A 16,767-nucleotide genomic window follows, 5' to 3' on the forward strand; every position below is an offset into this window, starting at 1 on the left:
TGCTTTTAAATCAAAATAAGATTGTCTGCACAGGGTTTTGCTCTGGTTTAACAAAATTGTTTTTAAACTGATTTGTAACTCCAGTGTAGCTTTCTGATTATATACTTGTATGGCTAATACTCTCTCAAAGCCACAACTCCTGCAATTTAAATAAAAATACTTGCTAAACTGTATTAAAACATGCTAATCAAATTCTTATTTATTAAAGCTTAATAAAGTTAATTATATATCTCTTGCTTTTGTTATACCTTTCCCTTTCCTTGCTCACTCCATGTCTTTTCCTATAATAGCATGTAAAGTTATCACTTGTCCTGCATTATCTTATTCACTGTCTTTTCTCTTTCACCCCATGTATTTTTTTAAGTCTCTCCATATTGTATTTCTCTAGTTTATCCCATCTTCTCCCTTTTCCCCTGCCACAATTCATGTGGGTCTTTGAAGTCTTACCAGATACTTAGTACCAGAGGGCTAAGCCTTCTAGCCAAAGTCGAGGAGCATTATCTGGAGCAAAGCCCAGATGAGAAGCCAGATATTTCCCCATACTTCACCTAAACTGCTGGGGGGAGGAGAAAACCTGCTGTACCTGGACTATGATGGGATTCCATTGTTTATATCAACCTGAAGCCTAATTGGTTTCTATAAGCATGAGGTTCCTCCAATATTTCTGGGTCCTGGAAGAAAGGAGTGTTTTTTCACTCCATTTCCCAAGATTTCGATCCCAGAGTCCCTGGCTAATGTGAGAGGAGATTGTTTATATACTGCTTTACCACTTTTCTAGCTTCAGTTTGTCCTCCTTCCTAGGGAGTAGAATCAGTACCTGCCCTCTTGCTGTTCAGAGCTTTCCACAAGCAAGGGTATCAAAATGATGTTAACTCAGTTCTTGTTAATTTCACTGCTGCACATAAGATTCTGGATTGTAGCTGTGAAAACTGGCAAGAACTTTTTCACTGTGTTGTAGCTTGTTAAGGCTCTTAGCATCAGGAGAGGCATTGGATCCATCATAGTGTAGGCTTAATACAGCAATTAATTGGTTAAATGTGAAGGTAATTTTAACCATATGGCCAGACACTTAATATTTTTCTTACATGAAAACTTAAATTCTGCAAAGTTGATAGGATTTACCTGGAAAAGATATCTAATCATTCTTAGCAAGTGAGTTTTTTTAAGCCCTCTATAAAAGAGAGGTGAATAGTCTGTTTAAAAACTGGAAACACAATTAATAACTGCTTCTCCATTTTGGCAAACAAGGGGATTTATATAGTCAAATATCTTGAAATGTTAGTAAAACTAGAGCATCAGATGTGAATGTTTATCTTCTTTCTATTAATAAGACTAATAGCAGTTTTCACAGGTTACACTTTTTATAGTGAACTATTTTAGGCTTACTGTATTAATGCCAAAACTTCCATTGACTTCAACTGGTGCGGGATAGTGTCCTTAATAAACTGAACAGTTTGTGTCTGGTTGAAAAATGTGTGGCCTGCATGACACATGGATACTGTAGAATCCAGGCTTTTTAAAGAAAAATTAAGTTTCTAGCTTTTGATTACGCAGGTAATTTTCCAACTGTGAATCAAATAAAAATCAATGCAGTGTTGTCTTCCTGAGTCTGCAGACAACCTGAAACTAACTCTTAAGGGTGAATTCCCTCACCCTTTATTAATCTCATTAGGATATCAGTTCTAAAGACCAATGATGATACTAACATCAAAAATAACTTTCATTATTGATCATTTCAGTGGGATACATGGAGGAAGGGCATGGGAATGAAGTCCACAGAAGGTGGGTGGGAATTGGGAGTTGCTGTAGTGAAAGAAATCCAGAGGGAAGAATAGAAGATGCACATAAACATAGGAAAGAGACGAGAACTCAAGAAAGGAGAATGGGGAAGGAAGAGAAACAAAAAGCAGATACAGTGGTTGCCTTATTTTTCCATTGACTAAGTTTGGGTTGATGAATTCATGTGAACAATTGATCCATAAGTCAAGTAAAATTGCTAGTTAAAACAGTAATATTGTTAGTGATACTGAATTGATGGCAAGGAACTCTAATTAAAAGTTCAGTGACTACAAAAACAGTTTTATTCATGATCTGTGTGCAAATCTATTGACATAACTGGGAGTTATGCTGTCGATTTTCATAGATTCATAGATTCTAGGACTGGAAGGGACCTCGAGAGGTCATCGAGTCCAGTCCCCTGCCCGCATGGCAGGACCAAATTTAAAGTAGTAGAGAGTCCTACATTTCTACTCCCACCCTTTGACCATAATAAAAAATGGAATTCAGACCTCTCTTCTGAATGAGTTTGATCCCCATGCTTTATGTGGTGGGGTTCTATGAAGGCCTAGTCAGTTGTTTGGAGTGTTAAAGCCTTTTATGGTCAGGACTGAGATGTTCTTCAACCTAATGCACATAATGTGGGACAGATACTGGATAAAATACTATTTTACATAGAAATCTGTAATTCAAACTATGAAAAGTTGAGTAATTAAATTATTTAATATAGTTTATTTATAGTTCACTAATGCTCAGATACACCAGTTATCAGGCCCTGATGTGCATGTACCGCAACTAGCATCATGTTATATTAATGATTACATAACTGTTTTCTATTAAAATACCTCTATCTACTTTATTCTGGGCCATTTATTTAGTTCTACTGGAAATATTTTCTTAAAATCATGGATGGTCTTTAATTTCAAACACACATTTTCTTCATTTAACATCCAACACTTTTTATGCTAAAGAGATCAACAAATAGCTTTGGCATTAAAGATTATAGAATCAAATAACTGTAGCGCTGTAAGAGACCTAGAGAAGTCATCTAGCCCATCCCCCTGTGCTGAGGCAGAGCCAAATATACCTAGACTATTCTTGACAGGTGTTTGTCTAACGTTCTTAAAAACCTCCAATGATGAGGTATTCCACAACTTCTCTTGGAAGCCTATTCCGGAGCTTAAGTACCCTTATAGTTAGAAAGTTTTTCCTAATATCTAACCTAGGGCCTTGTCTACACTGCCACTTTACAGTGCTGAAACTGTCTCGCTCAGGGGTGTGAAAAAACACACCCCTGAGCGATGCAAGTTTCAGCGCTGTAAAGTGGCAGAGTAGACAGTGCTACAGCGCTGGGAGCCACTCCCCTCCTGGGGGCAGTTTTTTACACCACTGAGAGAGCTCTCTCCCAGCACTGGAGTACACAGTCATGGCAGCGTTTTAACATGGGTAATGAAGACATATCCTAAATCTCCCATGCTGCTGATAAAGCCTGTTACTTATTGTCCTACCTTCAGTGGATATGGAGAACAATTGATCACTCTCCTTCTTTATAATAGCTCTTAACAATTTGAAGACTATCCAGTCCCTCCCTCAGTAGTCTTTTCTCAAGGCTAAACATGCCTAGTTTCCTAACCTTTCCTTACATAAAAGGTTTAGAAAACCTGACCTAATCTTTGTAGCTCTCCTGTGGACTCTCCAATTTGTCCACATCTTTCGTAAAGTGTAGCAGCTCGAACTGGACACAGTACTCCAGCTGAGGCCTCACCAGTGTCAGTAAAAGCAAGACAGTTACCTCCTGTGTCTTACATACGAGACTCCTGCTAATACACCCCACAATATTAGCCTTGTTTCATAGCTGCATCACATTGTTGGCTCATAGTCAATTTGTGATCCACTATAACCCCCAGATCCTTGTCAGCAGTACTACTGCCCAGCCAATTATTCTCCATTTTGTAGTTGTGCATTTTATTTTTCCTCCCCGAGTAAAGTACTTTGTACTTGTCTTAATCGAATTTCGTGTTGATTTCAGACCAAAGATGTAGTCCATGGGCATGATTTTCAGTTATGTTAAGCACCTCCAAGTCTAGCTGCAGTCTGCGGGTGCTCAGTGCTTCTGAAAATCAGGTTGGTGGCTACAGAAAGCACTGGCAGATGGTATGGTGGAGATCTGCAATAAAAACAAATGGGTAAACAGCTGGTGTGCTGCCTGAGAATGCAAGCAACATGAGGATTGGCTGTCTTTTGAGTGTGTTTAGTGGGTATGATTTGGGATTCTGACTGAATACTGAAGTAATCTGAGCCACAACATTTTGTTTCTCAAATTGGTCTAATTTTTACTAATGCAATAGACTAATTTTGTTTAATAAAACAAGGTTTCTGTTTTTCCTTTACATTTTAATAAGGGGCCTCTGGGCTGGTTGAAAGAGTTGGCTTGATGGCAGTGGTGCTCAAAGTCTGCTATTTAGCCACAAAACAGTTACAGCACAGACATCAGCAGTGCCAGCTTCCCCCCCACATTTCTGTTAACATGCCTCAACCCTGTCCTGGAGGGATGTTCCATGTTGCTTCAGTCCTTGGCAGCTCTGTTAGTGTTAATTTTAGTGGTTTGTGACATGTACCTGTAGACTGAGACCACCAACTTGTTTCACATTAGCTACAAGTATCTGGATTGGGAAACTTGTCGTCATCTCCAAACTTGTTCCATAGTCTCTTATCAGTACCGTTGGAACATTAAATTAGCAGGTGTTTCTCTGCTAGTTTCCTTTGAACAAATCTGAAAATAGATTTTTTTTTTTAAGGAGCTAAAGACGCAAATCTAGTATTGTTACTGTTGTGCTTTTAGCTCAAATCATTAAGTCTAGATATGGTTAATTGTCAGGAAAGTGGTGGTCTTTTGTGTGAAAGTGCTACAACATAGTTGAGTTATTTAAGGATAGTGATGGCCTTAAAGTTGGGTTTCCTTGCTTTTGTATCCAAATCTGACATTTTAGTGTTGTTTCTGCATGTGTCTTACATTGTTTCCTGTAGTGCCAACAGTCTGCCAGGTGAGTCTACAAACACAAAAGAAGGCATAGTCCTTGCCCTGGGGCAGCTTACTCTAAAACTTTTTATTGTGTTTCCTTCTCTGCAGACTCATACGCTGCCTCTGCTTGTTATGGGCGAAAGTAATATGAAAATGAATGATTCTTGTAAGCTTCACTGCTATCTCCTTCCCCCAAAAAATCAACTGTGAATCAGCTGGCAAATAAGAATCTGGTTGGATTAATATTGCTGGCAAAAGCCCATAGCAAGGCCCTCTTGTACAACTTTCAAACTTCCAAATAGTGAATGAGAGGACCCTTCAAGTTTTTCCTTTGATGTAGCGAAGTGTTCTATCCTCTTATTGTAGAGGTGGAAATTGAGGCACAGAGGTTAAATGACATGTCCATGTTCAAGGTAACACAGCAAATCTGAGACAGCATCAGGGCTCCTGTATTCTATTTCTGATTATTTCCTTTTCCAACAACTTGACAGCCCTCAAGTTTAACTTAACTCTGTGTGAGGTGGGAGTGGGATTCACAAGTCTCCATTAAGAAATAAGAGTGAAAAAAGTGTACTCTTCCAAATATATCCAAACGCCCAGGTGCATTTTCCTGAGGGGGTGGAGTGGGGACACACACACTGGAATTCTAACTAAAGTAGCAGCTAAAAATATATAATAATCCAGGTTAAGAATATTTTATTTTTTCTAAATATTGGTATTCTGGAGTGAGGTTACATTTTGTGCTCTTTTAAGTTTTTAATTTTGTTACAGTAGGCTGAAGAAAGCTTCAGAAACAAAAAAAAAATGCAACTTGTTTGAGTGCTGGTAAGCAATATGGTCTGAAGGAATGAGCATGGATTGGGGAGTCAAGATGTTTAGAGTTCTAATCCTAGTCTGGTTACTGACTCTTAACGTGGCCTTAGACATAGAAAAACTGAAGCACAGAAGAGAATGTCTATCTGTACAAGGAACACTTCATACTTACCTACTTTTTAGAAATTTTAAGGGTTGGCTCACTTCTTATGGTGCTTTGAACTTAATGCACTATATAAAGTTAAAAAAAGTATTCAAACCATTTTAAATTGCATATTTCAGGGAAAATTAACAGTAATAAAACTGACTTCACATGCGGTCAAACTGCAACGAAGCAAGTCAGAGATAGCAGAATGGATCCGCCTTGTGGAATGGGTTTTCATGGTCACTAAGGTTGTCCTGTTATTGAACACTTATATAAAGGAAGTTCCTTTAGAGAAGATGAAGATCATGCACAAAATAGCCTTTTGGAAATGGTAGTATTTTTTCTTCTTGGCATGCGCAGATTACGTACTGCTTTTGAGGATGAGAGGATATGTTCTAACAGATGTAATGATAAGCACAGGCAAGCTACTCCACTTAGGTGCTGTTGAGGCTGGTAGGCCTAAAATTAGACCTGCCAGCTTTGTTTCTTGGGCATGTATGCACATGCTGTTCTTGTTGAATAAAGATTTTGTCTTCATAAACTTCTATTAAAATAGAATGGAAACAAGATTATAACATCTGACACTTGACTTCCCATGCTAACAGTGTATGAAACTGACAACTACTGTACATGTTAACTTTGCAGCTTAGTAATGCGCATTTTTAACTACACTTTTTCCTATGCAATTTAGTTGATACATGTTGAAGAATACTTCTTAAACTGAAAGTTCAAAATGTTATGTGAAATCGGACAAGGTAGAGTGATGACTTTTGTTGTGCACAGTTGGCTCAATTTTCTGGGAATTGCAGGGCTATTGTTGGCGATTCAGCACAACCCTGTTTGTTCATCTAAACAGTTGTAAAATGAAGAGACTAATCGAGGTGGTTTTTTGGGGTTGTTTTTTGTTTTTTAAGCCCGAAACTATAGGAGCAGCAATTTGTCATCTTTTCTCTTTTGCAGCCATATACACTTACAGCACTGTATGAATGTTATGAAATGCTTTCCTTCTTGGTTAAATAAGTCTTAAAACTTCAAGAAAATAGAGTAGTTATCAGGAGGCATAATGGCTCTTATTAGGTAAAACAGAGAGAGCCGCCTTTTACGGCACCTGATAGAATCCAGCCCAAATTAGTAGAGAGAGCTCTGTGGTGGCCTGTATGAAATGGTTTGGTGATCTTTCTAGTTTATAGTGGGAAGCTATCCACATTACAAAATTACCACAACTGTCTCCCCTTTTGGCAGAGAATTGAATAATTGAACAGGTTTGGAAACCATCTACCCTTTCTGTGTCATGGTTGAGAGACACACACTGGTGAGGCAACTTGGGGAATCTTGTGCTGCCATGTGTTGTTCATAATCTTTGAATCGTTAAAACTTCATTCTCCAGATATGTCAGCCTGGCTTCTACAGCTAGTACTAAGTCACTTACAAATTTAAGCATTTAGTTATTGAAATCTCATGGTGAGAAACCCATAGCCTTTACAGTATCCTTCACTTCTTGTATGCTACTTTAGTAAATGGGTTAAAGGGTTTTATTTGGTTATTTAACAGGCTAAATTGAGACCACCAGCGCCTGATGTGTATGTAACAGAATGGTTTAACAAAGAATAGAAATACTTGTTGGAGTTCTGACTGCTATGTAACTATTATGGCTTCATGAACTTCTCAAGGTACTCTATAGACACACTCCTGGGGGAATTCTGCGCTACTGCGCATGTGCATACTTAATGAGCCCTGCATATTTTTAATTTTTTGTGCAGAAAAAAGCTTCTGCCAAAATGTTCTTGCACTTCCACGTTTTGCCCACCAGATGGCGCTGTGGCGATAGAACAAAGCAGCAGCTGCCCACCAGTTAGGGAAGAGAGAGAGCCTGGCTTCTTAACAGTGGGCCAGGTTAGGAGACGGGCTATGGGGAGAGCGTGGGGTGCTGGGGGTGGGGGTCAGACAGGGGCTCATAAGGGCTAGTGAGGGAGGACAGACTGGGGCAGGGGTTGATGGGAGTGGAGGCACAGGGCCACAGGGGGAGGGAGGTGCAGGGCCACATGGTGATGTGGGAGGGGGTGCAGAGCTACATAGGGACAAGGGATGGCTGGGTGGGGGTACAGGGACACGGGGAGGCACATAGGGACATAAGGGGGTGCAGGGCCACATGGGGATGGGGGGGTAGGTGTCTGAGTGGGGGTGGAGGGACACATGGACGGGGTGCAAAGACACATGGGGACAGGCAGATGTGCCTGACTGAATGGGAGAGGCCAGGGGTCGGCCAGGGTCTGCATGGGGGAAGCTCCCTAGCAATCTCTCCTCTCCCCTCCCCCCCCAAAAATAACCCTGTTCCATACTTTTCCCACCCATACCTAACAACCCTCCCAAATTCACACCCAGGCTCCTTCCCAGCAATTTACTTCCCTCTCCCATAGCTCCTCCATTACCCATGACTCCCCCAAGCCTTTGCACTGCTTCTGTGGGGTGTGGGAAATATGGTTCTGTATTGTAGTTTAAATGAATTATTACTCAAAGTTCTGGATTAATATGCCTCCTAAGGAATCTATTTGTCAAAAAACATTTCCTGAATCTTTTTTGCTGTCTGTATTGTTAGACATACTTGATGACAGGTCTTTTGAAATAAATGACCAAAAATAATTGAAATTGGTGTGATTATATTGTGTTATTGTTTACAAATAAAATACGCGGAATTTTAAAATATTGTGTGCAGAATTTTTAATTTTTTGGTGCAGAATTTCCCCAGAAGTATATATAGGAGTCTGGCTAGACAGAAACAGTGGAAGAAATAAGGTATTCTGGTTGGGTATTATATCAGTTGTTCACCAGGTAAATGGCTCAATGATTAGTCTGTTTATTGACCAACTAACATTAGCCTCTCAGATTATGTATGAACTGGTCACGCACTGAAGTACTGTGCCTGGGGAAATAAATAATTACCTGATTGTAGATTGTTGCAAAATTGCAGAAATTTGGTCTTCTGGGTATATTTTTCCTGATTGTGCATGAACACACCAAAGGTTAGTGAAGAGATGCAACTGGAAGAATTAATGTGGAATTCACTGGGTAATTCTTTTGCGAGAGGAGTAGACAGTGTTTTCCTAGTGAGTTGTATATATCTGAGGGCTGGAATTAGCCTTAGAACTCAATCTGATTTCTATCTCTAATGAAGTATTTAATCCTTTTCTGAAGAATATTGAATCCAGTGAATTAATAACGATCCACAGATATTTGCCAACTCTTAGACTAAATCTTAAAGTACAGACTATCGTGCATCAGTCTAAAGCAATACATTAAATAAGCAGGAAAAAAAGATTTTGTAAATGTGGCTGACTATAATGACTATTCTAACATAGCTGCTCTTCATGCAGTTAAATGACTGTTAAAGAACGTAAAATCCATGACTGTAAAAACTAACCAATAATGAAAACCCCAAAATAGACAAATGTCGACTCTTTGCTGCTGTATTGAGCTGTATTACAGAAATACATACCTTATCCCCTCTTGTGGATTATGGCAGTGTGGTTTATTTGGGATTGAAAGCATAGTCCCTGAGAACTAAAACTGAGTTTTGTTTATGTATTTTAAAGATTATATGAGTCTAAAAGCTAGCAAAAAAAAGTGCCCTGAAGCTTGCTGGAATTGGTCTTTGAATTGCCAAAGGAATTGCACTGTCTTTCTCCCCCATCTCCAGTAAGTATGTGTTTGTGTCTTTCAGTACGTTCAGGCAGATGCTCCGACCAATAAAACATTGGCTGGGCTGGTGGTGCAGCTGCTGCAGTTCCAGGAAGATGCCTTTGGGAAACATGTCACCAATCCTGCCTTCACCAAACTTCCTGTGAGTATTTGAATGCCATGAGCGACTGCCATTATAGCAGTATACTTCATGCTTGTTCATCCAATATTTTTGTTGCCAAATGACACAATGGCACACTTCCAGCTGATAAGGTAGATCTGTCGCTGTTCTACAGTCGCTGCCAGTGCTTAATGCAGATGGGTGAACAGCTTGGTCCTCCTGTCTTGTGAAGCAAGCTTTAAGCTAAAAACATCCTGCCATTTCAATATTCAGCAGCTCATTTGAAAGTGAGGAGTGGTTTTAATTTTCAGATGGCATAGTAATTTTTGTAGGGTCAAATCTGGGAATATTTTACCGTAACTTGGATTTGATCTTTATCAGAGAGACCCAGCAATACTGATAGCTTTATAACTTTCAACTTTGGTCAAAATTTTTTCACCAGATTCCATAACTTATTCCTCATAATTATGGCTATGTTTTAATTAGACACTATTAAATGGATACAATCAATCTGAATATCACTCATCTGCCCAGAAATTGTTTTTCCTAATCGTATTGCAAATAGCACTTTAATATTACTGTCAGTTTTTCGTAGCATATGCGCAACGTGCCTCAGGTGGCATGTTACCAGGATTCATCACCGAATTTGGTCCGCTGGTTGGATCATTAGTTTCCCCAGTTTGGGCCAGATACTGACGGGGAGTGCGACATGAACACTGATCCATGCCCCCCATTACTGTCACTGAAAGATTATAAGGAAAATCTTTATTTTTTCCAGTTGGTTTACAAAGTGCACTTGATAGCACTTCTTGCATGGACAATTTCACTGTTGCTTTTATATAATTAGTTTCTCCTCTGTGCTGGCCTCGCACATTGAAATGAGAGAGGAAAAATACTTTTTAAAAATAGGAAAACTAAATTGCAAAATCATAATCATCTGAGGGAATATAAAGGGCAAATGTAATGGCCGAAGCTAATTCTACTTTGAATTTAGGTAGTGTGTTTCATCTAAGAAACTCTGTAGCAGATTTACAATTCATACCTTGGGAAAGAACCACTTTGCAAGCAGGCACTCTTGTCTAGATTTCTCACACACACACCCTCCGTGGAGTAGAGCTGCTGCGTAACTCAAAGGTTTTGAATACAGTAGGTTGTAGTGTTCAAGCTGGATGGTGTCACAAACTGTTGCTCTAGAGTTCTATGGGTTTTTTGTTTAAAAAAAAACAGGATTCAAATGAAGTGTATTTTTAAAAGAAAGTATTTCTTTGCTTTAGTGCAGGTTTCTAAGACTCAAACACCTTTCTGATTTAAACAATATGTGACTGAACCGTACATTTAAGCTTTTTATTTACCTCACCATTCCTATTTATGGAGTTTCCAGTGGCTTGGAATGTAGAATCATGCGAGGTCTCTTAAACTTGTTCCTAGTATAAAATCTTAAATTGATAATCAAAAGAGTTCTACTTTCTAGGAGCAGTAAAATGGGTTAGCACATTGCATGGTTAAAATTAGTTCTTGCCACAAATGCAGTTGTGGTTTATATCTTCATATAATCAGCAGATTTCCCTTGGATTATGGGAACATTAAGGTTGAAGAGGCTGGTGGGCTTTTTTTAGGGTATTAGAAATTCAGGGCAACTACTCTTTCAGTTGAAATGGGGCATGCGTACTCTGAGGCTGGAAGGGAAATTTAAAAATAATGAGGTATGCTTGGTGAACTAGGGAAAAACTGTTCACCCTAGCAGTGCAAGAACAGAATTACCTTTCTCGACTGCTAAAACTTCTAACGGTAATGTTATTTGAGCATATGTATTGTGGTTAGAAAATACATTACCTGAATTATAAATACATGACATGAATTCATAACTACCACTAATCTGCAGTAACTATAAAACTGAGATCTCTCCTATCATAATCAGTTGGAAAGGTCAATGTAATAAAATACTACTCCCTAGACTGACTGACTTACAAATCTCCTTATTGCTTTAAATTTGGAATCTTCAGTATATTCATTGTTTTTATTGATCAGTCAAATCCTCAGAATAGACTTTAAAAACCTTAATCCTGCCAATTGAGAAGAATGGGTTAATACTCCCCAATTTACATCAGTGTCACCTAGATGCATAATTTGCCCACAATACTCTGGGGAAATGACTTGCAAATTTGGCATGTACCATAGACCACCTAAAAATCTCTCTCAAAAGGAATGGTGTATTATTAAATATACAAAGCCAATGTGGAATAATGTTTTGAGGGCTGCAAAGAATTGTTGTTATTCAATCTTAATGCCAATTTGGGAATAATGTGCCTCGAGGTTCCAGTAAAAGATCATGTCTCCATTATGCTAGGTACTCTACACACACATAATAGAATAATGGTCCGTGTTTAAAAGAGCTTACAAGCTAAGCATATGATGAGAGACAAAAAGTGGACACAACAAATGGGGAGGAAGACTAGTGAGACCACTGTAATAATAAAGAGCAGTCACAGAACACCCCCTGCATCAAGAATTCCATGATTATTATTTTAGACTAAGCTCTTCAGGGTCAGGGACATTTTATTATGTAGCTTTAAAGTGTGGCTATGTAAGAGATTTTTTTTCACCAAGGATTTTAGCTGTTTACTCATGACAAAACACAGCTATACACACCTATTATTAAACAAATAATTTGATAAACAATAATATCTATGCAAACATGTCAAAAGGGCAATTATTAAACACATGCAATTTTCAGTACCTCCATTAAAATAGTCTAAATATATAGAATTGTATGGGATCAAATTAAGCCTGTAAAGACATTTGAACAATTCCTTATTCCTTTTGTTGCTGTATTAAGAACAAGACCGACCAACCCTAAATAACCAATAGCCTGGTGGTAGGGTGCTCACCTGTGATGTGAGACACCTAGATTCAAGTCCTTGTTGCAAATCAGGCAGAGCAGGGACTTGAATTTGAGTCTCCCACAGTACCCTAACCACAGAATAGCTGTTGGCTATTCTGGATCTGGGGTGTGTTCTCTCTCTTCCTCCCCCGATTTCCCCAGTAATTGCATCCTTTACCTGAGAACTCTTCCTGCCGAATCTTGTTGAAAAAGCATTTTCAGTGGAAAAATTGTCAAATTTTCAGCCAGCTCTAAACTTACAAATATCCTGACTAGTGACCTTGGCAATGAATGTTAAAATCTGAAGCATGCTTTCCAATTTAAAACTAGAGTCCTCTCTACTGTTTTGTCCACACTCTAGAAAGCAATCCTATATTGACTCCTTAGAGAGAGACTGAATGGGACGTAATGGACCTTTTAAATCTCCAACTGATGTTCTACTCTCAATTCTGGATTTCTGTCTAAAATGTCTTTTTTTTTTTTTTTTAATAATGTGTGGTATGGTATACCCCGTTGATTGGTTGACAGGAAATGGTGCCTTGTATGCTTCAGGTACTATAATAAATAAATAAATCAGAGGTGCATTTAGCAGTAAGTCTGCAAAACAATTTTTTGCTGGTTCTCACAAGATAAACTTTTTTTGTTACAAAAACTTGTACATGGAAACGGATCTTCAGGACCTGCCCCATCCAGTCTTCCTGCTGCAGAAGTGGAGCCCAGCTGATTGGTTTATAACTCTATTTTTCAAGGATGTCTTCATCAGGAAAACAGCTGGAAACTTTCTTTTTAAAACAAATACTGAGATTCTCCTTTATCTCTTTAATCCATTCCACTCCTTTGTTTCTATTTTTCATAGATCGGGGCTCAGTGGTCACCTCTGAAACATTATGTTCTTACAACATGTAAGCATCCTGTGCCAGGGGGCTTGGGGAAGAGTGCTGCATTATACATCAAGAATATATGCACTTGTTCTGAGATCCAGAAGGAAGTGGGAGGCAGACCAGTTGAGAGTCTCTGGGTAAAGATAAAAGGGTTAAAAAATAGGGGTGATGTCATGGTAGAGGTCTATTATGCACCATCAAATCAGGAAGAGGCGGTGGATGAGGCATTTCTAGAACAAATAACAGAGGTATCCAAACCCCAAGACCTGGTAGTAATGGAAGAGTTCAACTACCCAGGCAGCTGTTGAAAAAGTGATACAGCAAACCATAACGTTTCCAATAAGTTCTTGGAATGTATTGAGGACAATGTTTTGTTACAAAAAGTGGAGGAAGTAATCAGGAGGACAGCTATTTTAGACTTGGTTCTGACAGACATGGAGGAATTGATAGCGAATCTGAAGATGGAAGGCAATTTGGGAGAAAGTGGTCATGAAATTATAGATTTCATGATCCTAAGGAAAGAAAGAAGTGAGAGCAACAGAATAAGGACAATGGACTTCAAAAAAACAAACTCAGAGAACTGGTAGGTAAGGTCCGGTGGGAAGAAAATCTAAAGGAAAAAGGAGTTCAGGAGATCTGGTAGTTTCTCAAGCAGACAGTATTATACACACAACTGCAAACTATCCTGAGATGAAGAATGGAAAGGGGTTACAATGGCTCCATGAGGAGCTCTTTAATGACCTGAAAATCAAAAAGGAATCTGTGATGGGGTGTACCAGACCTCTGAGGCCACGTCATAGCCCACCCCAGAAAAAGGCACAATGGGGTTAGATTTTTACTTGCCTGTTTAAAAAAAAAAAAAAAAAAAAAAAAAAAAAAGACTTTTGAGGGCAAATAAAACATTTACCAAGCACTCAATAAAATGTTAGGACAATCAGAACCAAGCACTTCCCAAAGTACCCAGCTAGGTCCAGGACAATGATTAGCAAAACTGTATGACTTGCATGTGTGAAAGTCTGAGCAATTTAAAATGACATTCTACTTCCTCCCCCTCCCCCCGTTTGGTGTTCTATAATGTAATTTAAATGAAAATCCAGGATTATAAGTAGAATGCAGGGTATTAGTTACCAAGTATTTGTAACTTAACTTTCATGTGTTTAGGAAATGCTGAATAGTTATTGTGACTTTTTTCTGTATTGTAGTTTAAATAACTTACCAAAACAATTGAAACTGGTGTGATTGTATTGCATTATTTTGACAAATAAAATTTGCAGAATTTTAAATTTTTGGGTGCAGAATCCCCCCAGGACTAATGTAGGAACAAAATCAGAAAGGCTAAGGCACAAAATGAGTTCCACCTTGTAAGGGACATAAAAGGCAATAAGAAGTGGTTCTTTAAATATATTAGGTGCAAGAGAGAGACAAAGGAAAGTATAAGACCTCTGCTTTGCAGGGAAGAAGATCTAATAACTGATGACATCAAGAAAGTTGAGGTGTTTAATGGCTATTTTGTTTCAAGTTGTCCCAAAAAAGGTTAATGGTGACAGATACTCAAAACCACAGTGTTAACAACAAGGGGGAAGAAATACAAGCCAAAATAGGGAAAGAAAGGTTAAAGAATATTTAGATAAGTTAGGTGTATTCAAGTCAGCAGGGCCTGATGAAATTCATCCTGGGGTACTTGAGGAACTGGCTTAAGCAATCTTGGAACCATTAGCAGTTATCTCTGAGAAGGTCCTAGAAGCCAGGAGAAAGGTACTATGTCTGCCAGTCTTTAAAAAGGGGAACAAAGAGGACCTGGGGTATTATAGACCAGTCAGCCTAACTTAAATACTTGGAAAGATACTAGAACAAATTATTAAACAATCAGTCTGTAAGCACCTGGAGGATAATAGGGTTATAAGGATTTACCAGCATGAATTTGTCAAGAACAAATCATGTCAGACTGACCTAATTTCCTTCTTCGATATGGTTTTATTCTTAACATATGCGCAATGTACCTCAGGTGGCATGTGACCAGGATTCATCACTAAATTTGTTCCGCTGGTTGGATCATTAGAGTCCCCAGCCCATGCTGAGTACTGATGGGGAGTGAAATGTGAGGGTTACTGGCCTTAATAGCCATACTGGATAGGGGGAAGCAGTAGATGTTATATCTTTTAGTAAGACTTTTGATAGTCCTATGTGACATTCTCGTAAGCAAACTCGGGAAATGTGGTCTAGATGAAATTACTATAAGGTGGGTGCAGAACTGGTTGAAAGACCGTACTCAGAGTATTTATAGTTTGCTGTCAAACTGGGAGGGCGTATCTAGTGGGGTTCCACAGGGGTCAGCCCTGGGTCCAGTACTAGTCTATATTTTCATTAATAGCTTGGGTAATGAAGTGGAACATATGCTTATAAAATTTGCAGATAACACCAGGCTGGGAGGGAGTTGCAAGCACTATGGAGGACAGGATTAGATTTTAAAACAACCTTGTCCAATTGGATAATTGGTGTGAATTCAACAAGATGAAATTCAATAAAGACAAGTGCAAAGTACTTCATTTAGGAAGGAAAAGTCAAATGCACAACTACAAAATGGGGAATAACTGGCTAGGTGCTAGTACTGATGCAAAGGATCTGGGGGTTAGAGTGGCTCACAAATTGAATGAGTCAACAGTATGATGCTGTTTTGAAAAAGGCCAATATCACTGAGAGGCTATTAACAGGAGTGACCTATGTAAGACACAGAAAATAATTGTCCCACTCTGCTTGGCACTGGTGAGGCCTCAGCTAGAGCACTGTGTCCAATTCTGTGTGCCGCGCTTTAGAAAAGTTGTGGACAAATTGGAGGGAGTCCAGAGGAGAGCAACGAAAATGCTAAAAGATTTAGAAAGCCAGATCTGCGAGGACAGACTCAAAAAACTGGGACTGTTTAGTCTTGAAAAAAAGAAGACTGAGGGGGACCTGATAATTCTTCAAATAGGTTAAGGTCTGTTCTAAAGTAGATGACAATCAGTTGTTCTCCATGTCCACTGAAGATAGGACAAGAAGTAATGGGCTTAATCTGCAGCAAGGGAGATTTAGGTTAGATATTAGGAAAAACTTTCTAACTATAAGGGTAGTTAAGCTCTGGAACAGGCTTCCAAGTGAGGCTGTGGAATTCCCATTGGAGGGTTAAATAAAATAAATATAAAAATAAATAAATGGAGATATACCTATCGCATAGAGCTGGAAGGGACCCTGAAAGGTCATTGAGTCCAGCCCTCTGCCTTCACTAGCAGGAGCAAGTACTGATTTTGCCCCAGATCCCTAAGTGGCCCCCTCAAGGATTGAACTCATAACCCTGGGTTTAGCAGGCCAGTGTTCAAAGCACTGAGCTATGTTTGTTTGTTTTGTTTTTTGTTGGTGGTTTGTTTTTAAGTTTGGCAAACGTGTGTCAGGGATGGTCTAGGTCAGTGGTCGGCAACC

General features: G+C 39.0%; 1 protein-coding gene across 2 annotated transcripts in view; it reads left to right on the forward strand.

Annotated features, from left to right (window-relative positions):
* Positions 1 to 16,767, forward strand: part of SMARCC1 (SWI/SNF related, matrix associated, actin dependent regulator of chromatin subfamily c member 1) — a 164,456-nt gene that overhangs the window by 315 nt on the left and 147,374 nt on the right. For both annotated transcript variants that reach the window (XM_026652045.2, XM_026652046.2), the window contains exon 2: positions 9,475 to 9,594. In XM_026652045.2, the coding sequence (XP_026507830.1) occupies positions 9,475 to 9,594 (120 nt within the window). The remainder of the gene's footprint in view (positions 1 to 9,474; positions 9,595 to 16,767) is intronic.

Source organism: Terrapene carolina, unplaced genomic scaffold (assembly GCF_002925995.2).
Source record: "Terrapene carolina triunguis isolate 2854851 unplaced genomic scaffold, T_m_triunguis-2.0 Scaffold111, whole genome shotgun sequence".
In the NCBI taxonomy this organism is placed as follows: Eukaryota; Metazoa; Chordata; order Testudines; family Emydidae; genus Terrapene; species Terrapene triunguis.